A 16,381-nucleotide genomic window follows, 5' to 3' on the forward strand; every position below is an offset into this window, starting at 1 on the left:
GCCTCCTTGTAATCTCTGTCTGTCAAATAAATAAATAAAATCTTTAAAAAAAAAAAATTCTGAACTTCAGGCTTCAATAAGTTTATTTGTCATAATTGTACCTTGTTTGGTAAGGTAAACTGCTAGACGTTGAAGACAAACATTGATTAATAAATATCCATCTGGCTTTTTAAACATCTCTTTTTATTCCCCCAAAGAAATAATAACTAGTAATTTAAAAATACTGTCTTGGGCGCCTGGGTGGCTCAGTGGGTTAAGTCTTTGCCTTCTGCTCAGGTTATGATCTCAGGGTCCTGGGATCGAGCCCTGCATCTGGCTTTCTGCTCAGCGGGGAGCCTACTTCCCCCTCTTTCTCTGCCTGCCTCTCTGCCTGCTTGTGATCTCTCTCTTTCTCTCTGTCAAATAAATAAATGATATCTTTAAAAAAAAAAAAAAAAAAAGACACTGTCTTTACCGTCTTGAGATGTTATGAGTCAGTCTTAAATTCCAAGACAGATCATATCAGGAAAGATCAACTCAACCTTCCACATTTTTTTTTATTATTTTTTAAAAGATTTTATTTATTTATTGATAGAGAGGGAATCACAATCAGGCAGAAAGGCAGGCAGAGAGAGAGGAGGAAGCAGGCTCCCTGCTGAGCAGAGAGCCCGATGCGGGGCTTGATCCCAGGATCCTGAGATCATGACATGAGCCGAAGGCGGCGGCTTAACCCACTGAGCCACCCAGGCGCCCCAACCTTCCACATTTAAATCAATCAAAACTTATGAGGCATCTGTAAACTAGGAGATTTTATTTCTCTGCTTAAATCTGAGAGATGCCATTTGACGACTCTTCTCACTTCTTCTTGCTACTATGTAGAAGTTTCATTTATTTTTAATAACATTTATTAATAGAAAAAAATACTACCTAACTATAGCCCAGATAATACCTAGTTGCTTTGTTTTTGTTTTTGTTTTAAGATTTTATTTATTTATTTGACAGAGACACAGCAAGAGAGGGAACACAAGCAGGGAGAGTGGGAGAGGGAGAAGCAGGAAGCCCAATGCAGGGCTAGATCCCAGGACCCTGGGATCATGACCTGAGCCGAAGGCAGACGCTTAATGACTGAGCACCCAGGCGCCCCAGTTGCTTTGTTTTAAATTAAAGGAATATATTCCAGAAATTTAGAAGGAATAGTAACATTCTCCTCCACCATTGTCCCATTTCCTAAGAGTAATTGCTGTTAACATTTTCTTAGTTAACCCTCCTCGGGACGCCTGGGTGGCTCAGTTGGTTGGACGACTGCCTTCGGCTCAGGTCATGATCCTGGAGTCCCGGGATCGAGTCCCGCATCGGGCTCCCAGCTCCATGGGGAGTCTGCTTCTCTCTCTGACCTTCTCCTCGTTCATGCTCTCTCTCACTGTCTCTCTCTCAAGTAAATAAATAAAATCTTTAAATTAAAAAAAAAAAAAAAAAAACCCTCCTCAAGAAAAAAAAGGCATATACATAAATGGTAGTATAACTAGTAAATACACTGTTCTGCACTTACTCTTTTCAGTTAGTATCTTGGAGATCTTTCTGTGCTAGCAACAGCTGATCTCATTTTTTCTTAGCAGGTACAGAGGAGTATATTTACAATCACAATGTATTTAGCCAGATCTCTACCGACAGATGGTTGAATGATTTCCAGTTTTTGCTGTGATAGCATCTTAGTGAGCATTTATAAATAGTTTTGTTGGTAAACATCTGCAAGTATATTCATAAGGTACATTTCTAGCAATGGATTTGCTAGTCAAAATGTGTGCATATTGAATATTGCCTCCCAGGGACGCCTGGGTGGCTCAGTTGGCTAAGCGTCTGCCTTCAGCTTAGGTATGATCTGAGGGTCCTGGAATCGAGTCCTGCATCAGTCTTCTTGCTCAGCGGGGAGCCTGCTCCCTCTGCCTGCCGCTCCCTCTTCTAGTGCTCTCTCTCTCTGGCAAATAAAATAAATAAATATATAACATTGCCTTCCAAAAAGTTGTAAGGCATTCCCATTAACAATGACTTTAAAATACACACATGCACACACATGACTTTTTTTCCCCCATACACTTGCCAACACTAGGTTTTATCAAACTCATTTTGCCCAAGGTCATATAACTTAGAACTTTCTAAGGGACTCTGCTAGGAGCTTTGTAAGATAAACAAATAATGGTAGCTAACAAATATAATACTCCTTGTACACCAGGCACTGTTCTAAGTATGCATATTAACTTGATCCTCATAACAACCATTAAGAGGTGACTGTTGTTCTTCCAAGGTGAGGATATGAGTTTAATAACTTGCCTAAAACCACATTCAGAGTAAATAATGAAACCAGAGTTCTAACGCAAGCAGTCTTGCTCCATATCCAGCCTCTTTTATTCTTTTTAAAGATTTTTTTAAAGATTTTATTTATTTATTTATTTATTTGACAGAGAGAGAGAGAAAGAGAGATCACAAGTAGGCAGAGAGGCAAGCAGAGAGAAAGGGGGTTTGGATCCCAGGACTCTGAGATCATGACCTGAGCCGAAGGCAGAGGCTTAACCCACTGAGGCACCCAGACTTCCTCATATCCAGCCTCTTAAACATTTCACTTTGCAGCTTCAGTCCCTGTCTATCTAGTAACTTACAGTGTGGTTGCTAAAAGAATGTGAAATCATTGTCTCTTCCACTAGGCGGTAAGCTCTGCTTAATAGCAGTGGCTGTGCCTCTTTCATCTGCCACCGTAAGGGTTTCTAATTCTATTAATCACATGTATGCTAAATTCTAGTGCTCAGCATGATGCCTAGCATGAAACATGAAGAAGGAAAGGAAAACTGGAAGGAAGGGAGGGGAGAGGAAATAAAAGGAGAGAAGTCCTCATATAAGACAGTATATAGTTCATGTTTAAAAAAATTAACATAATGAGGAAGGAAGTTTCTGAACAGACAGTCTTGATACAGAAATAAGCATGATATCAAATAAGTACTGTGCATACTCCTATACTTGCAGATTGGCATTTGAAAGAATAGAAGTAGAATGGAGGTAGGCTCAGTGGGTCTGCAGGTAAGAGATCTAGGCCAGAGATTTAATTAAGAGTCATGGTAGTGGGGCGCCTGGGTGGCTCAGCTGGTTAAGTGTCCGACTCTTTATCTCAGCTCAAGTCTTGATCTCAGGTGAGTTTAAGCCCACACTGTTCTCCATGATGGGTGTGGAGCCTACTTTAAAAAAAAAAAAAAAAGAAGAATCACAGTAGTATGCAGTTACATCACTTAGGTATGAGAAATTAAACTCGTGGTTGGAGGGGTGAGATGCTGGCATTGGAAATGTAGAGGAAGAGTCTGAAGCCAAGAACATCTGCAGGAAAACAATGGACAAAACCAATAAATGTAGGAGAGGAAGGAAATAAAAGAGTCAAACATAAGTGGATGTGGAGCTAGCCTGACCAGGAAGTAGTTACATTATTCAGAGAAACAAGGAACAAAGAAGGTAACAGACTTGACTAGCATTGTTTGACTAACATCTAAACACTTGTCTGCAGTATGCAGGTGAAGATAAGGACTATAACTTATAGGCCATCAGGATAAATGTGTACTTGATGATATCAAGGATTCCTTACAAATACCTTTTCATATATTAGGACAAAGATAGTGGGAAGACCTCTGTGGTTGTGGGTACATGGAACCAAGAAGAGCATATTGAATGGGCTAAGAAGAATACTGCTAGAGCCTATCACCTTCAAGATGATGGTACCCAGACAGTCAGGTAAAGATTAACCTTATTTGCCTCTGGATTAGAATATTTAAAACTCAGAATATTGAGAAGCATAAAATTTAAACACTTAAGTAAAATCTCCAGTCAGTTTTTCTCAGGGACATCTTTTAAATTAATTTTCTTTTCCTAAGATAATTAAGAACACAGTTAAGAACACAGTTGCAGAATTGGTGGGTGTCAGGAATGGGCGGGGCAGGGGGCCCTAGATTCAAATGCTGGCTCTTCACTTACTACCTTGGGTAAATCACATAATCTTCTTAAGTCTCATTTTTCTTGTTTACTGGCATTTGCCTCATAGGATTGTTATGACATTTTAACGATCATGTATGTAACACAAGTGCCTGCAACAGCTTGTAGTAAATTCTGGCTGCTGCCTTTAGCAGCGGTGGTGGTGTGGTAAGAGAGAGTGCTGGGGGCTGCCTTCGTGACACTGGCTTAATTCCAGCCATTAGGTCAGAAAGCTGTTAGAAAGCATTGCCTCTTCCATGTGTCCTGTTTACCTTTTTCAAGTCAGTTAATTCTATTTTAATTTATTCTAGCATTTCCCTTGTCACTTGACCTCTGTGAGGTTATGATTGAAAATAAACAGTGGCTCTCTGAAAAACTATCTCACAACTTCTTTGAGTTACATCTTGTTACAGCAAGAATAACTAAGCTTTTCCAAGAAAAACTAAGCTTTAGTTTTCTTGTAGTCTCTTAATTGGACAATCTTAAATTATTCATTCTTTCTTTCTTGGGTATTAACTTTGTCCTTCCTAGCATAGATGGCATTAAGAGACTCTGTTTTTAGAGTGTGCTGACCTCAGGGTACCTAGTTGCCTCAGTCCATAGAGCATGGGACTCTTGATCTCAGGGTTGTGAGTTCAAGCCCCACATTGGGTTAAAAGTAAAAATCTTAAAAAAAAAAAAAAAAAATGGGGGCGCCTGGGTGGCTCAGTGGATTGAGCTTCTGCCTTCGGCTCAAGTCATGGTCTCAAGGTCCTGGGATTGAGCCCCATATCGGGCTCTCTGCTCTCTCTCTGCTTCCCTCTATGCCCACTTGTGATCTCTGTCTGTCAAATAAATAAATAACATCTAAAAAAAAAACAATAAAAAAGAGTGTATTGACTTCTTGGGCTGACCAGAATCAAAGTTAGCAAAATTAAGCGATGGGCATTTAAGTATTAGAATATGCTAAACAAGATTGACTTTTCTTACATTCAGGTATGTTTCATGTGAAAGTAGCTCATGGTGTTAGGAGCAATGCATATTGAAGCACAGGAGCATAAGGCTAGGGTAATTGAAAAATTTTTTAGATCCTGCTCATCTGAAAATTGTATGTTAACCTAGCCTCTACTTTTGTATACCTGCATGACGTCTTTTAATGAGTGGAGCTGGCTGGAGGATGGCAGAAAGGGAAAAATGTGCCACAAAGTAAATAATACCTAGGGCTGAAGAAATGGTCACTTCAAAAGGACTTTTTAAAAAACCCTTTAACCTTAACTGTTTGTACACAAAAAATGATATGCAAATTGAAGATTATTAATTAAATCATTCCACAGTATTTCAGTTTTATATTCTTCTTATAGAATCTGATTTTCTTGGTGACATGACCCTAAAAATATAACTAATACAAAACTATCCCTCTAACCATCTTCTCACCCTCCCCATTACAATTACTCTGAATTAATGAAGTTTTGGTTAATAAAACTTGTATGTTTCTCTGGTTTAGGATGGTGTCACATTTTTATGGGAATGGAGATATTTGTGATATAACTGACAAACCAAGACAGGTCACTGTAAAACTAAAGTAAGTTGGACCGTCAATTCATGCTTTATGCTTCTCTTTAATCTGCTTCCAGTGGGTAAAAGTTTATATAAATGGTGGCTCAGTGGGTTAAGCCTCTGTCTTCAGCTCAGGTCATGATCTCAGGGTCCTGAGATCGAGGTCCTGATGCGGATCGAGCGCCGCATCACGCTCTCTGCTCAGCGAGAAGCCTGCTTCCCTCTCTCCTCTCTCTCTGCCTGCCTCTCTACCTACTTGTGATCTCTGTCAAATAAGTAAATAAATCTTTAAAAAAAAAAGTTTACATAAATGTAAAATATAATTGTGAATAATTATATTTATGCATAATAATATATGGATTGATTTAATATAAAATTATTACTTTATTCCAAAATATTAAAATTGGAGTACCTGGCTGGCTCAGTCAGTGGATCATGTGACTTGATTTCGAGGTTGAGAGTTTGAGCCCCACGTTGGTTGAAGAGATTAAAAAAAGAAAGAGGAGGGGGCACCTGGGTGGCTCAGAGATGTAGGCTTCTGACTTCGGCTCAGGTCATGATCTCAGGGTTCTGGGATCGATCCCCATGTCGGGCTGCTTCCTCCCCATCCTGCGGCCTTTCTGCCTACTTGTGATCTCTCTCTCTGTGTTAAATAAATAAAAAATCTTAAAAAAAAAAAAAAAAAGAGAGAGAGAGAGAGCAAGAAACTTTAAAAGATCTAGAAAATTGTTTTTAAAAATAAATAAAACATTGAGGTATCTGGGTGGCCGACTCTTGGTTTCAGTTCAGGTCATGAGCCCAGGGTCTTGAGACTGAGCCCCACATCTGGCTCCGTCCTAAGGGTGCAATCTCCTTCAGATACTCTCCCTCTTCCTTTGCCCCTCCCTCTGTTCACTCATGCACTCTCTCTAATATAAATAAATAAAATATTTAAAGATAAATAAAATACTAAAATTATTTCAATATAATTATTTATTTGTAAGTTATAATGATTTTTATATTATTTCAATTATTTATTATATTAAATTATACAGGGTTACCTACATGAGATTTGTATAGCTTAAAAGGAAAACAGTTAAAAATACTTTTGTACACTAGTTGTTTAAGCAGCTGACTCCTGATTTCAGCTCAGGCCCTGATTCAGCTCAAAACCCATGTCAGGTTCTGGAGTCAGCAAGCCGTCTTCTTGGGATTCTCTTTCCTTCTCCCTCTTCACCTCCCCACCGCCTACCTCTGCCCCATCTCACCTGTGTGCATATATGTGCGCTCACTCACTCTTTCAATTAATTAATTAAGTCTTTTTAAAATAAAAATACTTTTGTATGGTTTGGGCAGTACTTTAAAGGGCTCTCTGGGGGCTCCTGGGTGGCTCAGTGGGTTAAGCCTCTGCCTTCGGCTCACGTCATGATCTCAGGATCCTGGGATAGAGCCCCACATTGGCCTCTCTGCTCAGCAGGGAGCCTGCTTCCTCCTCTCTCTGTCTTCCTCTCTGTCTACTTGTGATCTCTCTCTCAAATCAATAATTAAAATCTTGAAAAAAATAAAAATAAAGTACTCTCTCTTTCAGGTGTAAAGAATCAGATTCTCCTCATGCTGTTACTGTATATATGCTAGAGCCTCACTCCTGTCAGTATATCCTTGGGGTAAGTACAGAAATAATACTCAGGAATTCAGTTTGGGAACATGTTTCTGTTTTTAGAATTAAGTCTTGAAAGGACCCTCAGTAATCTCCAAAATTTTATTTTTAATTTATTTATTAGACAGACAGAGATCACAAGTAGGCAGAAAGAGAGAGAGGAGAAAGCAGGCTCCCTGCTAAGAAGAGAGCCTGATGTGGGGCTCGATCCCAGGACCCTGGGATCATGACCTGAGCCGAAGGCAGAGGCTTAACCCACTGAGCCACCCAGGTGCCCCAATCTCCAAAATTTAATATAGTTCCCATACTCTCTCATAAAAGCTAAAATCTTTTTTATTGAGGTACAATTTACAAAAAATAAAATGCAGAGATCTTAAGTGTGGAGTTTGATACACTTTGATAATTTTATATACCGATGGAATTATCACCCAAAAGGTATCTGTCACTGCAAAAAAATGGTTTATACCCCTTTTATGTCAAGACCCCAGCCCCCACAGATACCCTTTTCTGCTTCCTGACACCATAGAGCAGTTATGCCTTTTTTTTTTATAATTCCACATGAATGGGATCATACAGTATATCGTTTTTTATGCCTGCCCTCTTTAACTTGGCATGTTTTTTTGACTCAGCCATGTCACTCCAGTATTTCATTCTCTTTTTAGTACTGAATAGTATTCACTTGTATACACATTTGCTTATTCATTTTTCTATATGAACATTTGGGGTTCTCATTTTTTATTATGTGAATAAGGCTGCTGTGAACATTTTTTTTAACAAGTCATTTTGTGAGCATGTATTTTCATTTCTTTTGGGCAAGTACCTAGGTGTGGAGCTAAATCATAGTTTAGATACATGTTTAGCTTATACCAAATAGTCATCCAAGTGCTTGTACCATTTTATATTCCTACCAGTAATACACAAGACTCCAAGTGTATTGCATCCTCCACATCCTCCTCAACATTTGGTATCCGGAGTCTTTTTTCTTTTAGCCACTTTAGTCATTTTAATATGTATTTCCCATATGGAAAATGGTGTTGAGCAGCTTTTCCTGTGATTGTTCATTCATAGATCTTTGTGAAGTGCCTAGCCAAGTTTTTTTTTAAGAAAAATTATTCTGACACTTATTAAAACAGTCTTTATTCAGGACTGTTGGCAATAAGTGTGTCAAGACTTTCACAGTAGGGAAGAGAGATCCAGCCTAACACTACATACAGCCAAGACAGCTGGGGATGTACAGCCAGTGAGCAGAAGGTGGCAGCGTGGGGGTGGCTCAGTGGACGGAAAATTACTAAAAGGAGACATCAGCTTAACTGAGTCAACAGGATTACTGCTGAAGACAGGCCAGAATGATCAGCTCTCAAAGGTGAGAGATGAGGAATTTGATTAGCTATGGAATGGATGATTAGATGTTGAGGGTGAGGGGTTCTCTCTACACTGGTTTATCAGGATTCTTGCAACAACTGGACTACAGGGCACAAGTACAAGAAGAGGCGTAGCCAAAAAGAGGAATTGGGGATCTTTACTTAAGTTTGGTCAAGGAGACTCTGTCATCTGTTAGTCTTTACCCCTTTTTATTGTTGTGGTTTGTCTTCTTATTTTTAGAAGTTCAAATACATTCTGGATATGAGTTCTTTTATTTATAGTGCACACTTTCTTTCCTCAATCTGTGGCTCACCTATTTATTTTCCTAATGTCTTTTGATGAGCAAAAGTTTATTTGATGAAGTTTATTTTAACCAGTTTTTCCTTTTTATGGCTAGTGCTTTATTTTGTTCTAAGAAATGTTGCTACCCCAAAGTCATGAAAATATAACCCTAGGGCACCTAGGTCGCTCAGTTGGTTAAGCAACTGCCTTTAGCTCAGGTCACAATCCTAGAGTCCTGGGATCAAGTCCCACATCGGGTTCCCTGCTTGTCCCTCTGACCCTCCTCACTCTCATGCGCTCTCTCTCTCTCTCATTTTCTCTCTGTCTTAAATAAATAAATAAAAATCTTTAAAAATTTTTTAAAAAGAAAATATTATCCTATGTTTCTATCTAGAAAATTTATGGTCTTACCTTTGGTTATATGATGCTTAAGAGTGGCTTTCTCTGTATTTTTCCTGGTCAGAGTTCACAGAGCTTTTTGCATGTATGGGTTGATATTATTTATCAGTTTGGGGAAATTTTACATTTTTATGAATATACATTTAACATTTATACATCTGTATTCATGCAGTAGAACACTGAATAATGTATTCAGTTTAGCAGCTTTTTAATGGCTTTATTGTTTTTGTCTTTAGGTTGAATCTCCAGTGATCTGTAAAATCTTAGATACAGCAGATGAAAATGGACTTCTTTCTCTCCCCAACTAAAGGATAATAAAGTTTAGGGAAAGAAAAGATCATTGACAGTCATGATTTCTGTCCAACCATGTGTCTCATTGTAGAGTTCTCAGCCACTGAACCTCATCTAAAGGATCGTATAAAAGGACTCTCAACCACTTTGTGAATATGTATGTGTATATAAGAGGTTATTGATAAACTTCTAAGGCAGATAATTGTCTCACTTCTTTCATTTTTGTTGTGTCTTATGAACTGATTGTGTTTCTTGCTTGGATAATGTGATTCCAAAATAAATCTCATCCAAGCAATTCACAGTCCAGCCTAATGAAATATCATAACTGTACCTATTGAAAGTTTTAAAAAATAGATTTATTATGTAAATTATAGTATATATAACTAGTTAATGAACTAAAGATAATGAAGAAGGAAATTGATAGGAGGTTGTTTAAATCAGAGACCATGTAAAATATGTAAATTCTAGTGCCTGAAATCCTTTCAACAAATTTTTATTTAGCAACTGCTCTCTACCAGGTATTAAACTAGAAACTGGGCACATAATAGAGCCTCACAACATTTAAGTTTTCTTCACTTCTGTTAATTTCAAGAAACTCTTACTTGTAAGAGGTTGTTTCTCTCTTGGAACTTTTAATCTGTTTCTTTCTCCCTGATGTGAATGTGTTTTTCCCCGAGGTGTATGTGGTGTAGACAGACATTCTTCTCTCTTGACTTAGAATGGTTTACTCCAACAAAACACACTGTGCTGGCCAGCCTTTGTACTTGTCTGCTGTATACTACAGATTTTAGTTCTGGACAGTTTTACAGCACAATATTTATTTTGAAGTGAATAAAAAGTTCACAAGCAGCGTTGTCATGTAGTCAATAGTAGATTATTACTTTCCTTTATTTTCTCCATCACCGTGTTGCACAGAACATTATCCTGTTGTGTTTTGGATGTACATAGCTAAATAAGGACAGAATAGTGGCTATAAAATGCTTTACTTTTCCTCCTTTTCAGTAGTTCCGGCCAAAGATATTTTCGTTTGAGAAATGGTTAATGCAGTTGATTATTGCAGGTCTGTTTGTAGATTTTAGTGCGAAGCAGCACATAGGGAAAGAGCACAGACCTTGCATTCAAACCGAAGTCCAGATACTCTCTTTAACTTCTAGCTGTGTGATCCTGCACAGATCAGTAACATTTTGAGCCTCACTTCCTCTGGTAGAGAGACTACTCATTTTAGGAGATAGTTGTAGCAGTGCCTTACTTACTCTGTAAGTAAAAGCCTAGGCCCAGTACCGGTTCCCAGGAAGAGTTGGTTACTTCCTAATATTGCCCTTGTCTCCTAATAAGAGTAAGATCACAGACTACAGCCATTAAAATTTATTTCTTTGAGGGCACCTAGGTGGCTCAGTCAGTTAAACATCCAATTCTTGATTTTGGCTCACAACTTAATCTCAGGGTCATGGGATTGAACTCCCCCACCACTGTCCCCTCTCATGGGCTCTCTCTCTCAGATAAATAAATCTTTAAAAACAATAGATTCCTTCCCTCTCTCCTCCCCCCATCTCTTACATACTCTCTCTAAACAGAAAAAAAAAAAATTCTTTAATATAAAATCATACTTCTTTTTTTTTTTTAAGATTTTATTTATTTATTTGACAGAGAAATCACAAGTAGGCAGAGAGGAGGCAGGCAGAGAGAGGGGGAAGCAGGCTCCCTGCTGAACAGAGAGCCCAATGTGGGGCTTGATCCCAGGACCCTGAGATCATGACCTGAGCCGAAGGCAGAGGCTTAACCCACTGAGCCACCCAGGCGCCCCATAATATACTTCTAACAACAATTAATTAGGCAAACAGAATTACCCACATTTAGATTATAGGTGTAGGAAGGGAGGGAATGAGAACTGTGAAAGGTTAGTGCCAGAAGATACTTTTATAATATTTAGGTCAAATTCTTGTCTTAAAAGGGAGAAAAAAAAAAATCTAAAAAACTCTTTGGATAGTTTACTGCAGAAGATACTTAAAAAGAGAAGTTGTAATTATTTCAAAATAAAAAGTTAAAAAAAATAAGCTTTCTGTTTGGGTAACAGTTTGAACTTCTTTGAAGGAAGGACTAGGCCAGCTATCTCCATATTCATTCTAAATCTTGGGTTCCTTAGTAGTCTGTGAAATCTTGTTTGAGCTCTAAATTGTGTGTGGCTACCTCTGCTGTGCAGGCTGCTTCTCTTCTGCAGAAGTAACTGAGTTCCTAATAGGGAGAGGAAAGGGCTCGTCTATAATACACTTGATGCACTTGGAGAAGTCTATGAAGGCGGGTGCTGTCCCAGAGCTACCTGATCACACCATACAGAGCAGAGTATAATCTGCATTTTAAACATAATTCCTGAGTGGTCCTCTTTATTTTAAATATATTCTCCAGTGAGAATCACAGACTTAGGAACTTCACTTTTAACAATTTCACACATTCTAACCCTCCTGGTAAGAGTTTCAGGGAAATCACTAGTAGCTGATCTGTACAGAAAGACTGGGGCAAGACTTTCCTTTTTTCTTTCTTTTTTTTTTTTTTTTTTTTTTTAAGCTTTACCTGCTTTTCTTTGAGTCACCACTAGATGGGGCCTATGCCCAACTCTAGTTTATATCCTGATGTCCTTCCCTAAAGGAACTTTGGCAACAAAGGGCAACATTATCTCAGTTACCTGCATAGTAAGCTTTGTGTATCTCCCCTGGTGAGCAATACTTCTCACCCAGTCTGACAAAGGCCTGACCTGATTTCTGACAACTCTTAAACTTCCTAGTACACAATCAGGCCAAATTGTTGACCTAGTAGCACCAAAGATCTAACCTAAAATGGCTTAAGCTAAACAGGAAAATGAAAATCAAGAATTGTTACGTTTTGAATAAATAGGACATGCAATCACAGTTTCAAATAAAAATATCAGCTATCCTAAGATCAGATTTTAAATTCCCTTCCTATTGTAAGTTACTGAAGTAAAAGTTTTCAAAATATGTTGCCATGGTGACATGGGTTAAGTGAAAATCCATTTCTCCATTTCTTTTTTTCAGTTGTTTGGCAGGGGTAGTAGAGGAACCAGAGCCAACTACATACCCAGTGGCTTGCTTTGTTTCACAGGCCAGTAGTCTTCAAGTAGGTTGTATAAGCAGGCAAGATGATCCAGTGCCTTATGGGGTGGGAAATACTAGAAATTCTATAAAATTTCATCTGTGAAAAAAGAATTAAGCTTTTATTTTTATTTAATATTTAATGGGTGGACTAACAGTAGTATACAGAGTCATTCATAAATCAGGTTTTGTTTAATAACCAAATGACTTGAGGGAAGGTTAAGCATTATCTGTGCAGTGGAGGTGATGGAGATACCGTCATTATTTACTTCCACCTATACAGCATTGTAGGTTAAATTACTGCCTCCATCACTTTCCAGAAAATGGAATTGACAGTTTAAATATTACCATCAAGACCACACATCATTAGGTATATAACCGATCAGAGGTTAACAGGTTACTTTTCACCTGCCATGGCTCCAGTCACTGTGGTCCTGGTATCTAACAACGTTTCTCTAGTAGAAATAACAGGGGTTTTTTAAATGATTTTTTGCAGTGTCAGGAAGAATGAGCCTGCTTTCCTCCCTGGCAGTTAGAGGAAACCACAGTATGAAGACTATTGGAATTCCATTCTTTAACACTTAGAGAAAATGCCTCTCTCTCCTGACAATCTCAAAACTCAAAAGAAGAAAGCCAGGTTACTCACAAGTGGAATGTAGGGCTTGTAGTGTTCTGTGTCCATACCTATTTGTAAATTTTTAAGCATTTTAAGTCTTTTTTTACATTTGAAACAAAAAGTATTCACCAAAAGCAAGTAAATCTAGTAAAACTTATGGAAATGGTAACCATCTCAGCTATGGAAGACATTTGTGAGAGTGTAAAATAATGCTCAACATCTCGTCTCATCACGTACAACAGTGTATATATTTCAAATCTATTAAATTCCTTTCCAGTACCTTTCAATAGACTACATTGTACTTTGCCTTGAATTTAAGGAAAAAACCAGTTTCCTGTATAGTACATAATTTTGATTTTGTAAATGTATGATGTTAAAGGTCAGACTCTCACAGGAGTGGGAGATACAGGCTTCGAGCTATAGAATAAGTCACATGGATGAAAGGCATAGCTTAGGGAATATAGTCAATGGTGTAATAGCATTGTATGATGACTGATGATAGCTATGCTTGTGAGCAAAGCATAATGTACAGAGCTGTCAAATGATTATGCTATACACCTGAAACCAGTGCCACATTGTGTGTCAGCTATATTTCAGTTAAAAAACAAAAGTGCAGGGTGCCTTGGTGGCTCAGTTGGTCAAGCCCTGCATGGGGTTCCCTGCTCAGCATGGAACCTGCTTCTTCCTCTTGCTGCCTGCCACACCCCCAGCTTGTGCTCTCTCTCTGGCAAATCTTAAAAAAAAAAAAAAAAAAAGTGATCTACCACCAATTTTTTTTATTTTTCAAAATTTCTTTAAAGGGGCATTTGGGTATCTCAATGGATTAAAGCCTCTGCTCAGGTCATGATCTCAGGGTCCTGTGATAGAGCCCCACATCCGGCTCTTCGCTCAGCGGGGAGTCTCCTTCCTCCGCTCTCTCTGCCTGCCTCTCTGCCTACTTGTGATCTCTGTCAAATAAATAAATAAAAATAATTTTTAAAAAAATTCCTTTATAATCCAACAACTTGGGGTTTAAAACCCAATTAGTCAAATCTACTCTTCTTTCTAAATTCACTCAAAAGATAGACCAAAATAGCAAACTTTGTTAGGTTTTACCAGCTTCTATGTTCAAAGTAAAATACTAGTTTGTAAATTAGCACCAGTGGTCCTTAATAGCAGTAAAAGCAAATTTACACATTTAAGACTTCTTTTTTAGGACTGACTTACCATAGAGAAAACAAGTACAAGCTGGGGAGGGGCAGAAGCCAAGGGTAAAGAGAGAACCTCAAGCAGCCTTCCTACTCAGCGCAGAGCCCCAGTGCAGGGCTGGATCCCATGACCCTGAGATCAGGACACCCCAATCGAAACCAGGAGTCAGGCACTCAACCAGCTGAGCCACCCAGGTGCCCCATGATTTACTCATTAAAGAATCCTATCAGAGCTTTAAATATTACCCATAGATTTTTTTTTTAAGATTTTATTTATTTAATTTGACAGAGATCACAAGTAGGCAGACAGGCAGGCAGAGAGAGAGAGAGGAGGAAGCAGGCTCCCTGCTGAGCAGAGAGCCTGATGCGGGACTCGATCCCAGGACCCTGAGATCATGACCTGAGCCGAAGGCAGTGGCTTAACCCACTGAGCCACCCAGGCGCCCCTTACCCATAGATTTAAATGTCAACAGCGGTTCAAGGAAATTGGGAGTCATTCTCCCCCTGGATCATTTTTTTTTTTTTAATTTTTAAAAAGATTTTTTTCACTTATTTATTTTAGAGAAAAAGAGGGAGAAAGCATGGGCATGGGTTGGGAGGGGCGGTACAAAGGGCAAGGAAGAATCTCAAGCAGACCCTGTGCTGAGTATGGAGCCCTAAAGGGGGCTCAATCTCACTGCCTAAGATCATGACTTCAGCTGAAACCAAGAGTCGGTCACTCAACGGACTGAACCACCCAGGCGCCCCACCCCTGAATTAGTTTTTGTATTTATAGGTTTTAGTGTTCTTAAGTCATGGTTACAGAAATCATTCGTTGGAAAAGCTTTTGTCAACCACCTTCAAGAAAGTGTTTCAGCCCCAAACAAGCCAGTTGTGAACAATCTTGAGTCATTATTCCTTGAATCTCAGATGACAGACTACCCCAGACTCTGGTGTATAATAAAAATGGTAGCTGCCACTTTCTGCACGTTGATAAATACGGGGCACTATGCTAAACACGTCAGACACCTTGTCATCACAACCCTGTGAGATGGCCTTACTATCTTTAACTCCCAGATAAGGATAATGAGGCTCCAAGAGGGGAACTCAAAGGCCTGTGGCTGAGCCAGCTTTGGAATCAGTTCAGACTGTGGAGTCCATGTTTGTAAATAATATATGACAGAGCTTTCTATTCGTAGAACCAGCTTTTGCCCCTCTCTGTGCCATCGCCTCCCACCTGAAGGAACACTCCCAAAGGGCTCAGCAAAATGCTGAGCGAAATGATTGATTTTTATCTTGTCACGAATGTATGGTACTCATTTTTTTCCCCATACAGTTTTGTTGTTGTTGTTTTTAAATCATGGAATGCCACTAACTTCTCTTTTAAGTGAATGCAACCCACAATCTGGCAAAGGAAATTCATAAGATTAAAGTGTCACCTTGGGAGTTCTGGCTCTGTTAAATGTCATCAAGCCCTCCCTTCTCTGATAATCATTTAGTGTTGGTAAATAATGCAAGGGCACTGGCAATTTATCTAGAATCAGATTATATTTATTATGTAAATGATAAAAAATAATTCTTTCATCTTTAATTTATTGGTAAAGACTATGTCTTATTCTCATTCTCAGGACTTTCTCCTCATACCTTGCATAGCATTGATACTCAACAAATATTTGCTGAATGAATGAACACTCATCCTCCCTTGCCCACACCTTATAAAATCTTCCCCAACCACAATTCCGAGGAGTTTCCGACAAGCTCTGATTTTTGAGTGTTTGGTCCTTTAAGGAAAACAGTATTTTCCCCAGTTTCATAATGGTTGGGAAATAAAAAGAATTAATGATGTCCTATTTGTATGCCTTTTCACTCAAATTCCACACCACTCCCTAACAAGAAGACAGTGTCTGTGTCTCCATTTCCCCCATTTGTGGGCCTTGACTGAAGTCCCAGATCTGTCAGGTCAAGAACTGAATTTTCCACCTCCAACTCCATGAACTGAAAACAC

The 16,381-nt window shown here is 38.8% G+C and overlaps 1 protein-coding gene across 2 annotated transcripts in view; it reads left to right on the forward strand.

Moving 5' to 3' along the window:
* The window catches only part of ERLEC1 (endoplasmic reticulum lectin 1), a 32,146-nt gene extending 21,802 nt beyond the window's left edge, over positions 1-10,344 (forward strand). The window contains exons 11-14 of one of the 2 annotated variants that reach the window (XM_059187654.1): positions 3,623-3,747; positions 5,468-5,545; positions 7,088-7,163; positions 9,436-10,344. In XM_059187654.1, coding sequence (XP_059043637.1) covers positions 3,623-3,747; positions 5,468-5,545; positions 7,088-7,163; positions 9,436-9,507 — 351 coding nt within the window. In that variant the 3' untranslated portion in view covers positions 9,508-10,344. The remainder of the gene's footprint in view (positions 1-3,622; positions 3,748-5,467; positions 5,546-7,087; positions 7,164-9,435) is intronic. The other variant, XM_059187655.1, reaches the window with a different exon arrangement.
* Positions 10,345-16,381: the final 6,037 nt, after the last annotated feature.

The sequence above is a fragment of the Mustela lutreola genome, chromosome 9, assembly GCF_030435805.1.
Source record: "Mustela lutreola isolate mMusLut2 chromosome 9, mMusLut2.pri, whole genome shotgun sequence".
In the NCBI taxonomy this organism is placed as follows: Eukaryota; Metazoa; Chordata; class Mammalia; order Carnivora; family Mustelidae; genus Mustela; species Mustela lutreola.